The sequence below is a fragment of the Camelina sativa genome, chromosome 8 (assembly GCF_030686135.1).
Source record: "Camelina sativa cultivar CO46 ecotype springtype chromosome 8, ASM3068613v1".
Taxonomy (NCBI): domain Eukaryota; kingdom Viridiplantae; phylum Streptophyta; class Magnoliopsida; order Brassicales; family Brassicaceae; genus Camelina; species Camelina sativa.
The window spans coordinates 25,267,483-25,287,350 of NC_141887.1; the positions used below are offsets into that span (position 1 = coordinate 25,267,483).

Sequence of the window (19,868 nt, forward strand, 5' to 3'; positions counted from 1 at the left end):
TGAACGGGTTGATTCGTTGAACCACCCTCGAAAATGTATGACTAGCGTTAGATCTTCTATATCTAGTTATGTATTTGAAAGCTTTAAGTTAAGTTCCACTTCTTTAGTACCGATTCTCTTTGCTTGGTCAAGACGAGGAATCCTCGGTAGCAGAGTATTGGTGTCTTTAGAGTTGCTTGATATTTTTGCTTGTCGAGATCCTTTTCTTAGCTCTGTCTGAATGCTTGTTTTGTATAACCATATCTATGAATCTACCCCGACAGTTTGCTTGAACCCTATTCTTAAATATTTTGACCCCCTGTATCACCTACCGCCTTTAGATCGAAAGCTTGGGTCTGTTATTTTTCTCCAGGACCAAACCGATTACAAGTTTTGTGTGGAACTCATTTATCTCCATTTCCATGTGAGGGATGACCCACCTGCTTTGTTACGCTTTGTCTCCCAATCCCGGTGATCCCCGGTTATAGCTTCATCTGATCTGACAGCCTCCTTGAATCCTATGCTGAAACTGTCCCATCCCCTTTATCACCTACTGCCTTTAGATAGAAAGCTTGGGTCTGTTGATATTCTCCAGGACCAAACCGTTTACAAGCTTTGTGTGGATTTCATTTACCTTCATTGCCATGTGAGGGATGAACCACTTGCGTTGTTACGTTTTGAATCCCATCCCCTGCGACTCCAGGATATAGTTTCATCTATAATCATGAGGTTAGTTCTTAAAAGCCTAAAGATCTTTGATCCCATATTCTTGAACCCCCCCATGTTGGTGAAAACCCTCATAAATGTTCCCCCCGTGGAACATCTTCCTACAAGCTCAAATGCGTTGTCCACTAGAGCCGCTTATGACCACCCGTTGGTGGAGGATCTCGTGAAGTCTGATTTCAAATACGAATCCACTTTGGTTCCAATAGACTTCTCAAATTTTGTAAAATTTTTTCAGTTTGAAAATCCTTTTGTTAAGCTCATGGAACCCTTATCTTTAGCTCTTTGTGTTTATCTTGTTTCATTCAGTAAGAACTCACATCCTCTTGGGGGTTAGTTTGAATGAGAATTTCATGTTTGTCCAAAAAAAGAAAAAAAATTGCAATCAAATAAAATTGTTAACAAAAAAAGTACAAATATATTTGTTAGAGGGCTTTTCGGGCTTGTCCAAACCCGGTCGGGCTAAGCCCGGAAAATCCTGTAGCCCAAACATGTTGAACCCGAAAAGCCAGATTTTTTCTAGACATATATATTTAAGCTCGAGTTCGGTCTTTTTCAGGGCCGGGCTGGGCTAACCCGCGGGCTTTGGCCCTAACTGACATGTCATTGATTGTAATGAGTTTATGACCAACCCAATAAAATTTGAGAAATCAAAAGACAGTTTAAAAAATAAAAAAATATAACCAAGATGGTATAGGAGTTAAGATAATTTATAGATATAATATAGAAACTAAAATAAAACTTATAAAAATAATACAACCTAAGAAATTTAAAATATTTATTTTAAAAGGAATAAATAAATAATCTTACTTATCTTTAACTGAAAAAATAAAAAAGAAACTCAAAATAATATAGAATTTTTATTTTAAAATATCACGAATTTGTAAGTAATAAAATCAAATTTAACTAAATAATATAACTAAAATCTAAAAATACTATAACATAATTAAATTAAAATATGAAAAATAAAGAATATACAAATATAATATAAGTCTTTACCATCGTTTAAGTTGCGAAGTTGTAATTTGGGAACCCTGTATTTTGGTAAATTCTGTTAGACAATGAAAATCAATGAAAATTTTAAAATAATACGATGTTAATTATTCATAGATGTGAAAATAGTTAGATATGTGGAAGTAGTGGAAGATATATGTGTAGCAGTATATAAATATTGTACTTAAACTATCTACAATCTGTTGAACAGTTTAATGCCTCTAGTGAGGGTGTTGAATAAAATGAAAAATCTATGTACACTAATTTCAGTTGAATGCATTTGAATGCAAAAGAAATGGGATCTTCATTGATAATTGTCACGTTGTGATTGGAGAGAGTAGTGAGATAATTTTTTTTTTGTGCGACACAGTTTTTTTAATCTGTTGTTTTTAATTTGGTTATCTAGATTTTTGTGTCTTTTTATCTCCTCTCAATTATTTATACTCAATTATTTGGTTGTAATCAAAAAATTTTAAAAAGAAATTTATATCAAAATTCATAATTTTTCAAAGTCCACATATAGAGACTACTTTCGTTTCATTCGGACATAAAAAAAAACTTCATTTCTCACTATAACTTTCCCCTATATCTTCCTATCAACTCTTTATATTTTTTAAAATATTTTTTTGTTTATGTGTTAAATGGATCCCAACAATAATCCTTTTAACACTCAATTTTTTTCTAATCATCCGTTCAGCTATCCAAATCCCAACAATTATCAGTTTCAAAACCAATCTGCAAATCAACCCCAAAATGTACCAAATTATGGGGTTTTACCAAATTTTTTCATGTCATCAGCTGTTCCAAACTATCCTCGATATTTTGGATCAATGATGTCATATCCATCTCAAACACCTTCTAGTTCTTCTACTCCAATAGGTAATGTTTCAAATGTTGGAGTAAATGAATTTTCCGGATTTCTACGCAAATGGCTCTTGGTGATATGAGCGGTGGTACTGAAGCCACACCAAATACAGAAGATTCAACTCCAACTCAACGGAAAATCCCCAAATGGACGATTTAGTAAAACAAGTATGGGCGAAATTCAGAATATTTCGTGATTACAGAGATGTTTATGTTTTTGTGTGTGATTTAAGAGTTTTATTGTTTGTCATTTGAGTTTTTTGTTCTAATTAAGTTGTGTGTTTTATTAGTTGTCTTGTGTACTTTTATCATATTGCATTTCAAGTATTTGTAAATTTGTGTGTTTTAATAATTATTGTTTTCATTTTTGTATTTTAAAAAATTAGTTACAAACATAAATTAAAACATAAATAAAATTATTAACAACAATTTATGTATTTTCTAATTATAATTAAAAAAGGTGGGTGTAAAGGTTAAAACTGAAATGAGTGTTGAATAATGAGGTGGAAGAGAAGATGATGTGAAGTGTTAAAAAGAAAAGGTGGGTGTTTAATCTTTCAACCATTGTATATAGTCTTACAAATTGATTTAGTTTGTCTATCCATATATGAAGCGTAGTTAAATCCAGCATTATATGAAGTTCATCTGCAAGTGTCTTTTCGATCATAGTAATCTGATTATCACTCTTGATATCCCATTTTCTTTTGTTAGCAAGGTTTTCTGATCTCTCATGTTTTGTATTTGTTTTTTTGTTGTTCATGATTTTCTAGCGTACTTAAGGTTTTGATTTGATATAGGATACCACTTAATATACATCTTTATATAATAAGACATATGCTCTATTTCCTGACGGTGATAGGTAAATATTTTCATTTTGTTTTTGGATTAGTTTTTTTTTTGTTTGGTAAGTATTTTTTTAACTTTTTTTCTAGCGATTAACTTAGACATGTGTCAAAATCTAAGATCGTTAATTTGACACATGTCGCGGTCATGTTAAGCAGTAATCTGGACACATGTCGACATCTTATCGATACTATTGACACGTGTCACGATCTCATTAGTGAGTAACTTTGACATCAAGCTTTATATAATAAAATTAGATTTTGGTTTGATTTAATTATTGAGCTAAATCTTGTTAATTTATTTGGAGACACTGGTTCGGGTTGGTTCAATGGATTAAATCATGGATATTGATTTGGTATATTATTGAGAAATAATATTCGACTTATCTAAACCATTGCAGACCGAGGTTGTTGTTAAAGCGAAATTTATTGTCGCAAATGCTAAGCCGAGGATGTGGCTAAGGCGAGAACTAGTTGGTGTCTTCTACATATTCATATGTGTTAGGATAGTTGTTTAGTCTAAGGTTAAGTTGAGTATACCGAGTAAATGTATTTGTTTGTTGAGTGTACTAATATTTATATGTATATAAAATATAGTTTTTATAAAGTATAAGAAACAAAATTAGTATCTTATATGTAACACTTCCACCTGAGATTTCTTTCACAATTACTAAGTTGATAATGTACTCTTCACTTGTAACTTATCTTATACAATCAGCTGGATAACAACTGTACGTTGGTTATGAGATTTCAAAGGCTAATATATGGAAAGTTTTCTAGATTAGTACAATTCTAAGACTTTTGCAAGCATTTTTGCAACAGGTTTCAAATGGGTTTGTTTCTTTTTACCAGTTTCAACAGTGAGCTTAATTGTTCTCTGTACCTTCATCTTTTCAACTTGGAAGCTTAAAGTATTGTGGGTTGCAAGGGTCAATTCCTGATTTGAGAATGATACAAGCAGTGCAAGAAGCCTCACTTGGGAAATGGAACGGAAGAAGCCTTTTTTGCTGGTTCATTTCAGCCAAACCCATTTTTTCTTACTTGTGTAAGAGTTACTTCTTGTTGTTTTCTTTGTCGTCCATTGTACATAGAGTTGTTAAGAATATGATGTTATGTAAGTAAGATGTATTTTGTTAATGTAGTATTGATTTTATGTATTTTTATGAATTTTCAAATATAAGGATTGCATATGTAAATCCAATTAAATAAATACTGTAAAACAAAATTCAAATATAAAAAATCATATAAATCAAATTAAGTATTCATATAGCAAAATAATAGTGTTATGACACTATATACAGCATTAAACATGTGTTATAATAAAGTACTAGATTGTGACCCACACTGTACAACGTGGGAAAATATTTATGGTACAGCGTGGGAAAATATTTACGTAAATTTAGATTTGTTTATTACAAAATATTAGTAGAAACATTATTTATTCTATACATTTTCTAAAATTATATATTTAAATTACTTAATTTCACACTCCGATTTTGACTCATAGTCGGTACTACTATTTTGATTTGGGTGCAGTATCAAATTTTCGTTAATTATAAGTTTGTTAAAGTTTTTAAAAAAAAACCCAATAAAACATGTATTGACCCATGATCTGGTATTACAAATCGATGTGATCATGTTTAGAGATTTTAGTATACCAAATTTATGATAGTGTTTAGTGTTAATATTAACATCATTGTATTTATTGGTATAACATGTTAGTATATATTAAATTTATATGTGAAAGTTACAATTAGATTATGTATATGTATATTGTCAACATTATACACTTAGTATTGTTTATATAGTGAATATATCGTGTATAAAAAAAATAAGTTTTAGCCAATTAAATAGTTTGTTATTGTTTACTAAGATTTTTTGAAACAATAAACAGAATCTGTTCAATTTCATTCAATAATTGTGAAAACATTGTTTTATTATTTTGTAAACAAATATAAACTTTTACTTTGTTAGTTATTAGATTAATTAAAATGCAATAGCATTTTTCATAATATGCCACATCAAAACTGGTTAAAGTTCTAACAGCATTGCTTAAATAAGTATATGAAGATATTTTAAAATATAAGCAATATTGTATCTTAGTTTTAAAATATATCTGTTATTGTTAAACGATTTAGATATGTAAATATTTAATCTTAGTTTTATAAATAAAATTAAGTTAATAATTGTTTTAAATAGTTTGGTATTGTTTCCTAAGATTTCTGAAACAATAAATAGAATCTGTTAAATAATTTGAAAATGTTATTTTATTATTTTATAAACAAATATAAGCTTTTCTTTTGTTAGTTATTAATAAATTAAAATGTAATGGTATTTTTTGTAATATGACACATAATAGTAGAGTTAAACTTTAACAACATTGCTTAAATAAATACATATAGAGATATGAAAGCATTCAATTAAAGCTATAATATAACAACTTACGATAGCATACTGTAACATCCACAAACGGGAATCCCGGTTTAAGGGATGCATCGGTCGATGCAAGGTTGGTTCTTTGCGGACGAGTTTAAGTAAAACGCTGCGTTTTGGGTTAGGAAACCTTTAACTTAAAAGGGAGTTTTGTCGTCATTAGTGAGTTTAGCCGCTTTTGAGAGAAAAGAAAGAGGAAAAAGGAGTTCTTACTGTTCTTGAGATTTTTGGGAGTTTTGAGGCTGTTCCTGTAGAGATTTGTAGCTGGGATCGTTGTAGGAGCTTCCTAGGAGCGTTGTTTTGCTTGTTTTATGTTCAGAATCTTCTTGGCAAATGTAAGTGCATGACCATGGCCTATCTAAGCTTGAGATTTCTCTGATCTGCTTGTTTATGTGTTGTGTGGCTTGTTAGAACGTTAGTTGAGGCTTTGTGAGGCCTTCTTGTGGCTTGGGATCGAGTTTGTTGGTTGTAGGAACGAAGATCCGGTGAGAAGCTTCGGGGAAAGACAGTGCTCAGTATGTGTGTCGGTCGATGCACTTTGTGCGTCAGTCGATGCAATGTGATGACCGCGCAGATTGACCTAGGAACATCGGTCGTTGCCATGTGGAGGTGTCGGTCGATGCAATTAGGAATTTCATGTAATGTCGAGCATGCGTCGGTCGATGCAGTGTGAGTGTCGGTCGATGCAAGTGAACCTTGTGTCGGTCGATGCAAGTGAACCTTGTGCCGGTCGATGCAAGCTTGTGTCGGTCGATGCAACCCCAGTTGGTGTCGGTCGATGGATGGTTTGGAGTCGGTCGATGCAGAGTCATGGTTTGTTGTTGTTTGATTATTGATTGTTGGTTGATGGTTAGAGATGTCTCTATTGCTTGTGTGTATAGCCCAGTAGATGGGAGGATTGCCTTACTGAGTGTTTATAAAATACTCATGCATCTCAATTTGTGTTTGTGGTGCAGGTAAAAGCAAAGTGTGGTCGTGGAATCAAGGCAATGAAGATGAGGATGTTCTAGTGATTCATTTGGTTATTGTCTGGCTTGCTAAGTTGCTAGAGTTGAGTCATTAGAACGTTGCTTAGGTTGTTGGTTCTTTTATTCATGATGTTTGGTTAATCGTTATGAATTATTATTGGATATTGGTATTGGTTATTAATTGGTTTGATGCTATATTTTATGGTTATCCGCGGTGGTGTGGTTGTGGTTAGGTGGCTATTGGGTATGAGACCACTAGTTTAAAGTATTTATTATTATTATATTTATTATTTATTCTTTAAAAAAAAGACGGATCGGAACGTTTCACATACAAAAAATGCTATTGTATGTGTGACCCTATAGGTAGAGCACATATAGCTTTTGATAATTCACTATTAATGATATATAATAAGTAATAGTATTTTTTTTAGAGTTAACAGAACCCATATAAAGTCCTTGGAACAATTGTTATTCTCCAGTTGGTAAGTATGTGAATCTTCCACCTTTAGGGTAACTATACTTTTTAAAAATTCCTGATGATATTTGTTCATATTTCACTTGCTAGGACTAGAATTTTTTTGCCTGATTCACGTCATCTTGATTCTTGTTGGGGAACATGTATATTTCTTACTTAAGCACTGGAATATTTTATATCCCATTTAAATGATGGTTAATTTTGAGATCTGTTATAACATTTCATTTTTTTATGGTTCTCCCAATTCAATCGCATATCCTTCACAATTTGTTATAGATCTGCGAGAAATTTTATTTTCTTTAATAAATTTGCAGCAGTTTTGCATAAACATTTTCCTTCGCAAATTTTGCGAGAAATTTGCTAAGAAAGTGACGTTTGTAGTAGATGCCTTGCAATTCCATCACAAATTTTTCAGGAATCATTTTCTTCGCAAATGTCTCTAATAAATTGACTATTTTCTTGTAGTGTAATTGATATTTTATTTTTGCCATAGTCTACTATGAATTTAAAATATCTATAATTATTATTAAAATATTCAAGCTACTAAACTTTTCTAGGCGTAGAAATATAATTAAAAGAATGAGTATTAATCTCGCTGATTTTAAATTGAATTAGTTTTAGCCTCTCTTTTCCCCCCCTAATTTAGTACAGTAATGGCTATATTTAAAGTTAATTTACACATAATTATTACCGAAAGTGTTATAAAGAAAAAAAGAATTGTATAATTTATATTGATCAGTCATGAAATCTGCTAATTTGTTCATGGTTTCTTCAATTTTGATATTACTCGTTGTTTGGAGTCACGTACAAGGTAAAATATTAGTATCCTTTAATTTTAGTTTTTGTTGGTGACTTGAAAAACATTTTAAAAAAAAAAGAATTTTGATTATCACTAATTGCCAAAAATAGTTGTTTTTGCCACTACAAGAACGAATAAACTTTGAGTTCTACCAACAACCATTACAACTTTTTTTCCATGAACAATATAAAAATGCAAGATGTGAAAGCTCGGTCCGATCCTAAGAAGTCTCCTCCTCCTCCTCCTCTGGTGTGTGCCTTTGATGACATGAAACCAGGCAATACTTGCAATGCAAATATTAATTGCAGAAAGACCATTGCACTTATACCAAGAAGAAATATTTGGTGCGACCCTTGCCGAGTATTTCCACACCCCATTGCAAAAATATCATATTACGGATGCAAATGTTATTATTATTGTTAACTGAAGAGTTTATCTTTCTAGCTTTTATTGCGTTTATGTAAAAAGCTAAGACATAATCTAAAGATAAGATAAATAATATATATTAATATATTTATTAATATACAAATACAGATAAAATAATACTATTAATCTTTTTTTGTGCTTAGATAATAATCTATTTTTTCTGTGAAATTCAAACAAAGATTGTAATATACATATACTTTTTGGAATTGTGGTCATATATATTGTATATATGTATTAATGGAAAGAGTGAAGAAGCAACCAGCAAGAAAAAAAGGAAAGAACAAGAAAAGTGTGGGATATATAGGAACATACTAGTGGTTGAATACAATAGTTCTTCGAAAAGAAGTCTATGTATGGATTGGGATACCAGAGTTATAGTTGGTTGGTGTCGCTTTGTAGTTTACCGATGAGATTTGTCCTGTTCTCTAGTTTGGTAATTGGAGGATATGAAGGTGTTGGTGAGTGGGCTTGGCAAAGGCGTTACAGCCCAGTAGTATAGGCGTCGTCATGCTTAAAGCTTGTGGCCTTCGAGTTACCTCCATGCATTAAAATTGGTTAAAGATCTCTTCTCTCTACACTTTTGTATTTCTCATTTTCATTTCCTTTCGACTACAAAATAGTAACAAGTTTGGCTTTCACACAATAATATATATATATATATATATATATTAAAGTTTGAGCCTTTTTTTGTTTTTCTTTTGTTGATCTAATAACTCTCTTATTTATTTATTTTTTTTATTTTTTGTAAAAAGCTTTCTATTAATTGTGATAAAAGAACAAAAATAATACAAAAGCTTAGCTTTAGTGTTTTGTACAGGGCTTAAGCCCAAAAATTGAAACACAATGTAGTAAGATCTTGAGTTGAAACCTATCTGGTAGGTAGGTAGTCCTAGGCGATGAAGTAGTAATCGACATCAACGATTGAGTGGAGAGTCTACCATTCGAAACCGTATAGCTTCCTACCGTGATACAAACCCTTCCATGGCTTCCTCGATGCTCCTCTTCTGGTTCTCATGAAACGGAGAATGGTTTCAGCAGATCTGAAGTTGTTGCGGTGAAGGCGATTGTTTCTCTCCTCCCACAATGCGTATAGAGTGTTTTGGCAAGCGAGAAGAGATAGCCTTTTCTGTTCTTTTGGTCCTCTTAGCAAACTCATCTGTCCCATAGTCGCTTCCCAAGATCGGAGAGGAGTTAGTCTGCACCTGGCCGCGATCTTTGTCCAGACTGACCAAGTGAATGGACATTGGAAGAATAAATGGTTGCGGCTCTCCGGAGACGTGTTGCAAAGAAGACATAGTGGATCTGTCTGAAGTCCCCATCTCAACATCCGATCTCTAGTAGGACATCTATCCAAGACCATTAATCAGGTGAGGAAGCTATGCCTTGGTATCCCTCCTTTAATCCAAACGGCTGATCTCCATGGTACCAAAGGTAATTGATCTCTTAAAAGGCCATAGACTTGGCCAGTGGAGTAGCGGTGCTGTCGTGATCCATCAAGCTCCCATTCGTAATAGTCATCTGCATCAGTAAGCGTAACGGTTGTAAGAAATACATGAAGAGAGACTTGGTTATCCAATCTGGGAGTACGTAGGAGCCATCTCCCTTCCCGATAGAGTTGAGGAATTATTGCTTGTTCAGAGATCCCTAGCCTTGAGTGCCTTGAATCGGAGATGAAGTGAGAAAGTCTTCCAAACGGAGTCTAGTTGTCTGACCAAAATCTGCAGGTTTGCCCATTTCCTACTCGCAGTTTTATCCAGCCGTATGCTAAGTCTTTCAGTTTCAAGAGCTTATTTGCTAACCATGAGTAGTGTGGTCTTTTTTTCATGGTCCAAAAATTGCTCAGCGAGCCCCGTAGGAAGTGTAATCTATATCAAGCCACCCAAACCGAGCCCGATCGAAAGAACAAGAGCCATATCAACTTGAGAATGCAAGCTTTGTTCCAAAGAGTTAAGTCTCTTATACCCAATCCTCCTTGCTCTTTCCTTTTTGTTACTGTCTCCCAAGAGACTCTTGTTGAATGTTGACCTTCCGAGACACCTTTCCACAGGAATGCACTGCACATAGAGTTTATCTTGCGTATACACAATTTTGGAAGAACAAAGGTAGAGTACCATAAGTTAGAGATCCCTGCGATAACCGTGTTTATGAGTAGAAGACGGCCTGCAAAAGATAAGGATTTAGTACACCAATTGTTTAACTTTCCTTTGACTTGTTGGAGAAGTGGTTCACAATTCTCAATGGTCAGCTTTTTGGTGCAGAGAGGAACTCCTAAATAACGAATATGGAGTATGCCATGGGGGAGTCCGGTGTTGGAGCTGATTAACCTGATTTCGTCCTCAGATAATCCACCATAGAACGAAGACTTTTGAATATTGATGGCAAGGCCTGACCGGTCCTCAAATTCTTTTAGGACTTGAAGCACATTTTCAACCGAACTTAGTGAACCATCCAAAAAGATGAGCAAGTCGTCCGAAAAGCAGAGGTGAGTGAGCTTAGCCGTACCACAGTGATGGCGATACTTGATCCTCGCTTCCTCTGCCACATGGTTGAACATTAGAGAGAGGTTGTTCATGGCAATAACAAATAAGTAAGGTCATAAAGGGTCACCCTGTCTGAGCCCTCTTTTTCCTTTAAAATACCATTTGAACTGTGCCATTATAACCAATACTGAAGTTTTTGTGCAGATACAGGCTTGTAACCATCGAATGTATTGTCCAAGGATCTCTAGACCTTCAAGACAATTGAAAAGAAACTCCCAGGAAAGTGTATCGAAGGCTTTAGCTATATCTACTTTGATTACTATATGTTTAGGACCATGAGCTTTGTGATAACCATTTACTATTTCAGCAGCAAGGACTGTATTCTCCAGCAAGAGGCGGTCTTGAACAAACGTAATCTGGTTAGGGAGGATAAGGGTCGGTAGGATTGGTTTCAATCTTGACACCAGGAGCTTGGAGACTACTTTGTAATGTGTATTTAGACAGGAAATGGGCCTATAGTCTTTTATAGAGGAGGTACATGGCTTCTTTGGAATTAGAGTCAATATTGTTGCATTTGTAGAAGCTGGCAAGAAAGATGAGTTGAAGAAATGAGTGATAGAGGTTGTAACTTCAGTTCCCAAGATCCCCCACGCTGCCTTATAGAAACCAGAGGTGAAGCCATCGGGGTCGGGTGCCTTATTAGGGTTCAGTTTATGCAACACTTTTGTGATCTCCGAGGCTGATGGGATAGCAATCATCCGTTGGGAAAGACTTGTGGGTGCTCTAAAATGATTCAGTGATTGGAACCAAGCTTTTGAGGATCATATGGGGCACTGAGCGAGGGTCTCCGGGCCTAAGATGGACTTAAAATGGGTTATGGCATGGTTTCTCATCGCCTTTAGGTCAAGTAAAAAGTCTCCAGAGTCCATCATGAAGGATCAAATAGTGTTATAACTAGCTCTGGACTGACACATTTTGTGGAAGTAGGAGGTGTTCAAGTCACCCTCCTTTAGCCAATTGACACAAGACTTCTGCTTGAAATAACTTTCTTCAATGGCTCTTAAGAAGTTTCATTTAGTGTGAAGGTCTCTTTCTCGTTGATAGTTGGTAGTTGAGGGGTTTTGTAGAGCTTGTACCTACACATCCATTAACAAACGGTTAGTCTCACTCAGTCTCTCTTGATTTTTTGAAAAGTTCTCTCTGTTTAAGTGTTTTAACTCTCTTTTAATGGTCTTTTGCTTCCAACAGAGGTCAGAGAGTTGAAAAGCAAAGCTTCCAGCCTGAATCCAAGTGTCATTCACATGCTGGAGGAAGTTTGGGTGTTTGATCAGATAGTTGAAGAATTTATAAGGTCTGGTTCCAGCTTTAGGGAGTTGGTAAGCTAGGTCTACAAGGCTGGGGGAGTGGTCTGATGGTAAAGGAGGAAGGTAAATAGCTGTACTGTTGGGGAAGTACGAGAGCCAATGGTCATTGACAAGAACACGATCAACTTTTTTAGCAACTGGGGAGGCTTGTTGATTGTTGGTCCAGGTAAAGAATGGCCCCTGAAATCTCAGATCGAAGAGATTCAGTTGGGTGAGGCAGTCTTAAGCTCAGCCATCGGTGGAGTTATGCAGTTCACATTTGGTAAGGATTGCTCTTCATTATGAATTATCTGATTGAAATCACCTTCAACCAACCAGGGAGATGTATCTAGGGAGAAGTTATGCTGAATATGAAGAAGTTCAACCCATAGGTCAGTTATTTCCTCTTTTATATTCGATGCATATACCGCAGTAAACACGAATTGAATCTTACCTCCAATGATGACCTCACAGGTAATAGTTTTTTTGGACTGGTGCATCACTCGGACTGAAGCCGGATCCTTACAGATTACAATGCGTCCATCTTCATCTGATAGGTGATTTGAGGTAAAATTCCACCCCGGGCATTCCTTTGCCATGATCCAATTCAAGTTAAGATCTTTTACATGTGTTTCCAAAATTGCACCAAAAAGTGGCTTGTTACTATGAAGCCAATTATTGAAGGGCTGATGCTTATCTGAATCATTTAGACCTCGTATGTTCCAAAAAAAGTGTTGTGTATCCATCAAGAGTGAGAGGGAGCTTCCCCCTTGGATGGGAGAGAGCCAAAAAGTTTCAACACTAGAGTTTGAGATGACAAAATAGGGTTAGGTACAAGGTTAGGGGGCGGCAGAGGGTTATTCATATCAACAAAAGAGGGTGGAGAGTGGAGAGAGGGATGAGAACGGGATCTTTTTAGTGAGGTGGGAATTGATTTCTCGGGAGAGTGGGGATATGGGTAAGGTAGACCCGATGGGGTTATAGGGGCTGGGAGCTGAGAACAAAAGAAGGGAGGGGTTTGGATGAGGATAAGGATGAGTGTAAGGATAAGGGCTGAAATGAGGGTAAGGAGTTTTGGGGCATAACCGGTTGAGGGTCGAGAGGTATGAATTTGGGGTTGAGGGGGTGAAGCTGTAGACTGCAGGGAGAGTTGGACAGCCGGTGTATCTGGACAAACATGGAAAATGAGCACAGTCGGTAGGGGAACAGGGGGTGAATCCATGGTAGGGAGAGGGGAGAAATGGTTGGAAGTGTTAGACAAACTGGCAGAGGCAGCAGGAACATGAATCTTTGAAGGTGTAGAACCCTTTACCATAGTGAAGCCTTCCTTTGGACCCGACGCAGACACAGGTAGAGGTAAACCAGATACAGGCTTAGTTGAATCGGTTTTTTTACTTACTGAGGCTTCTCTTACCGGCTTATCCTTCTTTGTAGATTAAGCTTCCTAAGAGGGTTGATCTTGTTGCGGAGGGAGAAGGTGACAGTTCCAGACAATATGGCCTAGTTCCTTACAATGTGAGCAGGATGGAGGTAGCCATGGATATTCGATTGGAACTTCAACTATCTGGCCATTATGCCTGGTGAACTCCACAACATCCGGAAAAGGCTTGGTAAGGTCCACAGTAACCTTAGCATGGGAGACTTTGAGGCTAAATTTATTGATTGTGTAATCATCTATCTCCTTAAGCTTTCCAACAAGTCCATAAATTAAACTTATCCCTTCAGTAGTTTGTAGGTACAGTGGAATATTAAGCATGTGGATCCAAATTGGGATGGAGTCTAGCGGTGGGGACTCGGAGGAGTAATTAAAAGACCATGGTACGGTATGGAACATTGAATCACCAACATACCATATGTATTTCTCTAGAACTTTTTGCCTAATAAACTCATTAGGGATCCTAACTAGCATGGACTTAGATTGATGGTTCATATGTATCTCTAGACGTTGTCCTTTACCCCACATATGATTCAGGATGCTTTTCACCTGGTGGTAAAGGGGTGGTCAACCTTTAAAGAAACAGATGACGAAGTCTTTGTGAAGCTCAGCACCTCTTTGAAAGACTTGGTCAGGGATGTGGACTCGCGGTCGATCCTAATCAACAATAGAGAAAGGAGCAAGTCGCTTCAACAGTCATCCTTATTTTTTCAACCAGAGTTTTTCCTTTGCCAACTGGAACAGTATGAGTACCACGGGTAGGGACAGAGGGGTTGGAGTTTTGGTGTTGAGCCGGGGTAGTTGGGAGCGAGGCAACAGTAGTGGTAGAGGGAGTAGGAATAAGGTTGTGTGGTTGTTGGTGGATGGGTTGGGCATGGGAAGGGTTGAGGGTGGTAGCGGAAGCTTTGTTTGTAAGAAGAGGGGAAGTTGCTTTGGGGGTAAGCACAATGAATTTTTCGGGAACAGTAGTTTCTTCAGGAACAATACAACCAGATCTAGGGTTTTGTGATCTTGATCCGCAGTATTAGCCATTGGGCTTTCAACCTGATGCATCTCGACATCGGTAGTAATAGCGATTGAGGAGTCATTAGAGCCAGAGATCTTTGCAACAGGCCCACTTGTGCGAGCAGTTTGTTGACCAAGATTAGAGTTTTTGGCCACTAACGGGGTTAGGGGAGGGAATTGGGAGGAAGAAACGGATAAGGCAAGGTCCGGAGGGTCTGGGGGAAGTAACGGAGGAGGCAGGGATTGAGTTCCACCAGCAGTGGGACACGTTGGATTCAGGGCGAAAGCACGACCATCGGGGAACCAAGGGTTCTTCATTGGCAACTTTTAAATTGTATTTGCCTATAACTCTGATAACTCTCTAATTGACATGTTTTTAGCATCCATTTTTGTCCATATTTTGCATTGTTTATACCCTTACCTTAGCATTTTTAGGTCATTAACTGTAGGAATTCACATTTAGGCCATTTAGGGTGTTGCATTCTTGCATTTGCATACTTTGGATGAAAACAGGTGCTTTAGAGCCTAAAACGGGGAAAAACAAGGACAAACCCGAAGGAGCCATCGAGCCGGAAGAACAGTCCGAACCCCAACACGATCGAGGAGGATCCGAGAGCAGGAAGAACAACCCGAAGATCTATCCGAGGAGTAACCCGACCTCATCCTCGTGCACCCCATCGAGTAGACCCTCGGGCATGACTGGGAAGCTAGGTCAAAAGGGTTTCCATATATAAATCCCCCCCTCTTCTTCTTCGCAAACGAGCACGCCGCAGACCCTCAAACCAGAGAGCGATAGCTTCTATACTTTTCTCTTCTACTTTACATTTTAATACAATGTAATTTTCGTTTATCCTTGTTTCTATGTTTCCTGCAATGATTTTGGAGTAGTGTAGTAAGGTTTCTAGGGATGGGATAGATGATTTTGTGTTCTTGATCGGTTAGGATGTCTTAGTTTGATTGTTTATGTTTTATAAATTCCCTTCTAGATTGGTGTTCTTAATGCTGTCAACAAACCGAGAGGGTGAGATTAGATCTAGGTTGTTTTACCATCTAGAGGTGTAGATGAAATGCTTGAATCAACCAATGCTAGAGATTTACTCACTTATCCTAAGAGATTAGATGAGTAAGGGGTTTATTGACAATAATGAATCGGTTCATATTGCCTGCTTGGTCATGTTTCTCCAACGAGAGTTGGGTAGGGGAGTGATCAAGGTTGATTGTTTCTATCACAAGAGTGTGTTAACAAGATTTTAGATATTCATTGTCTAGGGATCATTTGCTTGAGGCATGTAAGACATATGTATTGGTCAGGAACACTTAGGAGTCGATTACCCCATCCTTAGAAGCTTTCGTATTTTATTTGCTTGCATTTTTATTCATCACTCGATCCCTTACCCGAACAGGTACACGATCACCTGCTTCGAGTAACCCTTCGAGCTGTTCATACCATCTTTGCGAACTCGATCACCCCATCCGATCCTGTACTTGAATGCTTGCATCGAGTGCTTAGGTCGAGTGGTTCCTTGTTTATATTCTTTTCTTTTATTTATTCTAGGATTGTTAGACAAAACCCTTTTATTGTTTGGCTTGACTTGCTTGCTCCTGATTGCATCCTATCTGCTAGCATAACAACCATTTGGATTGATAACCTTTTGTACTACAACTGCATAGGGAATTGATATCCTGGGTGAAAATCCTGCTATCAATTTGGCGTCGTTGCCATTTGGTTGAATTTAATTTGCTACGTTTAGGATTTCAGCACTTGCTAGATCAAGTTCTCTTATCTATATTGGTTCGGCATCTGACTTTTCGCATTCGTGTTTGTTTGTTTTGAATCTCAGGTACAACCCGAGCACCCCCCCCCCCCGACCCGTCACTCGATCAGCTGGATCGGGTTGACCTTTGTGTACTCAGTCGGTCACCTACCACGGTCCAAGGGTAGCCAAAACTTAAGTCCTTTCATCGACAACATCGACAGACCAAGGTTGCTCCAACAACAACAAGTTCAACACCCGCAACCAGCAACAATTGAGGAGACAATGAACGGTCCACCAGCTCCTCAAGCAAGGACCAACATAGGAGCAGGGGATGCTCCATCTACTCATACTTAAAGGAATGGCATTATGCCACCTGCTGTCCAGAACAACAATTTTGAGATCAAGAGTAGTCTCATCCAGATGATACAAAACAACAAGTTTCATGGATTGCCAATGGAGGACCCATTGGATTATCTGGATGAATTTGATAGGCTTTGTAGCCTCACCAAGATAAATGGAGTTAGTGAGGATGGATTCAAACTCCGGCTTTTCCCATTCTCTTCGGGAGATAAAGCACACATCTGGGAAAAATCACTCCCCAAGGAGTCCATCACCACTTGGGAAGCGTGCAAGAAGGCGTTTCTAGCCAAATTCTTCTCCAACTCCAGAACCGCAAGGCTGCGAAATAACATTTCTAGCTTTGTTCAGAAGAACAATGAGGCGATCAGTGAAGCTTGGGAACGTTTCAAGGGATACACTACTTGATGCCCTCGTCATGGCTTCAGCAATGCTTCATTGCTAAGTACACTTTATAGAGGAGTGGTCCTCAAGATACGGATGTTGCTGGACACCGCAAGTAATGGTAACTTCCTCAACAAGGATGTTGATGAAGGTTGGGATCTAGTGGAGAACTTGGCTCAATCTGATGGGCATTATAATGAGGAGTACGATCGCACTGTGCGATCTACCGGAGAGGAAGATGCCAAGTACAAGAGGGACATGAAAGCCCTCAATGACAAGCTCGATAAGCTCCTTAGCCAACAGCAGCATGTTCATGCAATATCAGAGGAAGAGCAGTTTTTACAATAAGATGGGAAGAATATTTAGCTAGAGGATGTGAACTACATCAACAACCAAGGAGGTTACAACAAAGGGTACAACAACTACAAGCCGAATCCGAATCTGTCATACCGTAACCCGAATGTTGCCAACCCTCAAGACCAGATCTACCCATCAGCAGTTCACGGGAACTAGGTCCAGCAGAAGCCTTTTGTCCAATACAATCAAGGTTATGCTCCTAAGCAGCAGCACTCTGGAAATTACCACCAACCCATTGCACCGCCTGGATTCCAACAACAACAAGGCCCGCCGAACCAATCACAGGAAGCTGACCTACGCGGCCTAATTCAGCAGATGATTCAAAATCAGGCATCAGCTGTTATGGACACCGCAAAACGGTTTGCGGAAATGAGCAACAAGATTGATTCTGGATACAATGACTTTACTGCCACGTACGATTCACTCAATACTAAGATGAGATACCTAGAGGGCCACCACAACAACCAACCAGCTCCAAAGATCAACCAGTTTCCAGGTAAAGCTGTTCAGAACCCAAAAGATTATGCCACTGCCCAAGCCATCTTCCTTGATGATGATTATGAGGATTACATCACTGAGGACAGTGATGTTCAAGATGGGGAGGATATGGATCACTATGGGATAAATGAGACCAAATAATACATATCTGAGTATGAGCCCGAGCCTTTACCCGAGGAGTCTGATCGAGCACTGGTTCGAGAATCACAAACCGAAGAACCACCCGAGGCAGAACCCGATGATGGTGATCGGATGATACATCGAGTAGATGGTCAGATGAGAGATCAACCTCAACTGCTTGTAGCAGCAGAAGGGGAACTAGAGGGATGGTTCAATGCTGCTCTTGACATCCAACTGGAGGCGCTTGCAGAGCGTATGGCCAAGCGTAAAGCTCCACCACCTAAGCTTTTGCCACCACACGAACTTCAAGAGGAAATCAACAAGGAAGCAGCTCAGCTGGAGATTGAGGTTAAGGAAGCTTTCAAGGAGATTGGGTATGAGATTCTCAGGAGTGGAGTGTGCTTAGATCCTGAGCTGCGAATCGAGGAGAAATTGGAGGATCCTGGCTCTTTTACTTTGCCATGCTCGATAGGACTTCGGATTTTCAAAAATTGCTTGTGCGATCTGGAAGCTTCAGTCAGCATCATGCCACTGTCAGTTGCCAACAAGATGGGTTTCAACAGTTTTAAACCGAGTAGTCTGTATTTGGTTCTAGCTGATAGAACAATCAGACATCTGATTGGGATCCTAGAAAATTTGCCTCTCATGATTGGAAGGGTAGAAGTCCCTACTGATTTTATGATCCTTGATATGGATAAGGAACCAGACGATCCACTGATCCTAGGGAGACCATTCTTGGCAACAGTAGGTGCAGTGATTGAGGTGAAACAAGGCAAGATCAGAATTGAGCATGGGGAGCATTTCAAGATGGAGTTTGATGTCAAGAAAGGAATTAAAAGGCCAACCATTGATGGTCAAGTTTTTTCCACTAAGACAAAGCAGACAAAAGTCAAGCATCTTGAAGAGGTCAACACTACATTTGCTGTGGAATCTGGACAAGACTTGGAGAATCCATTGAATCAGCCTGCTACATTGGAGAGGATTCCAGAACCTCTCCCTCCTAGATCCCATGCTTAAAGAGCATGAAGAGTCAAGCTTAGTGACTTAAAACAAACTCACTTGGGAGGAAGTCCCAAAGATATCTTTTATAATATTTTAATTCTGATTTATTTGTTTTATCTTATTTTCTATTTTTGCATGTTTAAAAAAAAAATAATTAAAAAAAAAGGAAAAGAGGTAAAGGAAATTTTGGGGAACCCGAGGCTCTACCCGAATCTATACCCGACGCGCCTGATCGTGTTCCTACTCGGGTGGCGAGTGGAGTCCGAATTCCACAAACCCAAGCCCACTCTCGGTGAAACCCAAGCTGCTAACCCTATTCTATTTAAAGGGATTAGAACCCTTCACCCTCAGCAGCACAAACCGATAAGTCTCTCAAACCTAAAAGCTTTTTGTTTTCCCACTTTCTATTTTCTCTCAAAGGAATCGAGACTCTTTGATTTTTATTTTTCGGGAACTAACCCCATTGATCTCGGCTTAGTCTCTGTTTTTGCTTTCAAGAGTTCGACAATGGCTCCTAAGATGAAAACATACCAAAAGAAGGGAAGCAGATCAACTTCCGCCGCTGCAAGAACCGGAGGTGATGCCGTCGAACCTCGCGAATCCCAAGGGAGAGGAGACATTCTGCATT

The 19,868-nt window shown here is 38.0% G+C and overlaps 2 protein-coding genes and 1 non-coding gene across 4 annotated transcripts; 1 reads left to right on the forward strand and 2 right to left on the reverse strand.

The window, feature by feature from the left end:
- The first annotated feature begins 9,324 nt into the window (after nt 1-9,324).
- LOC147940447 (uncharacterized) lies at nt 9,325-19,412 on the forward strand. 2 transcript variants are annotated; one of them, XM_087462358.1, is made up of 7 exons: nt 9,325-10,226; nt 10,346-10,448; nt 10,550-11,089; nt 11,187-12,139; nt 12,231-12,717; nt 12,800-12,892; nt 16,607-19,412. In XM_087462358.1, the coding sequence occupies exon 7, from the start codon at nt 18,371-18,373 to the stop codon at nt 19,253-19,255; it is 885 nt and encodes a 294-aa protein (XP_087318484.1). In that variant the 5' UTR covers nt 9,325-10,226; nt 10,346-10,448; nt 10,550-11,089; nt 11,187-12,139; nt 12,231-12,717; nt 12,800-12,892; nt 16,607-18,370; the 3' UTR covers nt 19,256-19,412. The 2 variants fall into 2 exon arrangements, with proteins under 2 accessions (XP_087318484.1, XP_087318485.1); XM_087462359.1 differs by lacking the exons at nt 9,325-10,226; nt 10,346-10,448; nt 10,550-11,089; nt 11,187-12,139 and adding exons at nt 13,760-13,935; nt 14,051-14,148 and having other exon boundaries at nt 12,608-12,717; nt 12,800-13,681.
- Nucleotides 13,770-14,288, reverse strand: LOC147940448 (uncharacterized). The gene has a single exon (XM_087461307.1). It carries the CDS (start codon nt 14,286-14,288, stop codon nt 13,770-13,772), a length of 519 nt encoding a protein of 172 aa, XP_087317433.1.
- On the reverse strand, nt 17,198-17,304 carry LOC147940449 (small nucleolar RNA R71). The gene has a single exon (XR_015564832.1). It is a non-coding gene; the product is annotated as a small nucleolar RNA R71 (small nucleolar RNA).
- Nucleotides 19,413-19,868: the final 456 nt, after the last annotated feature.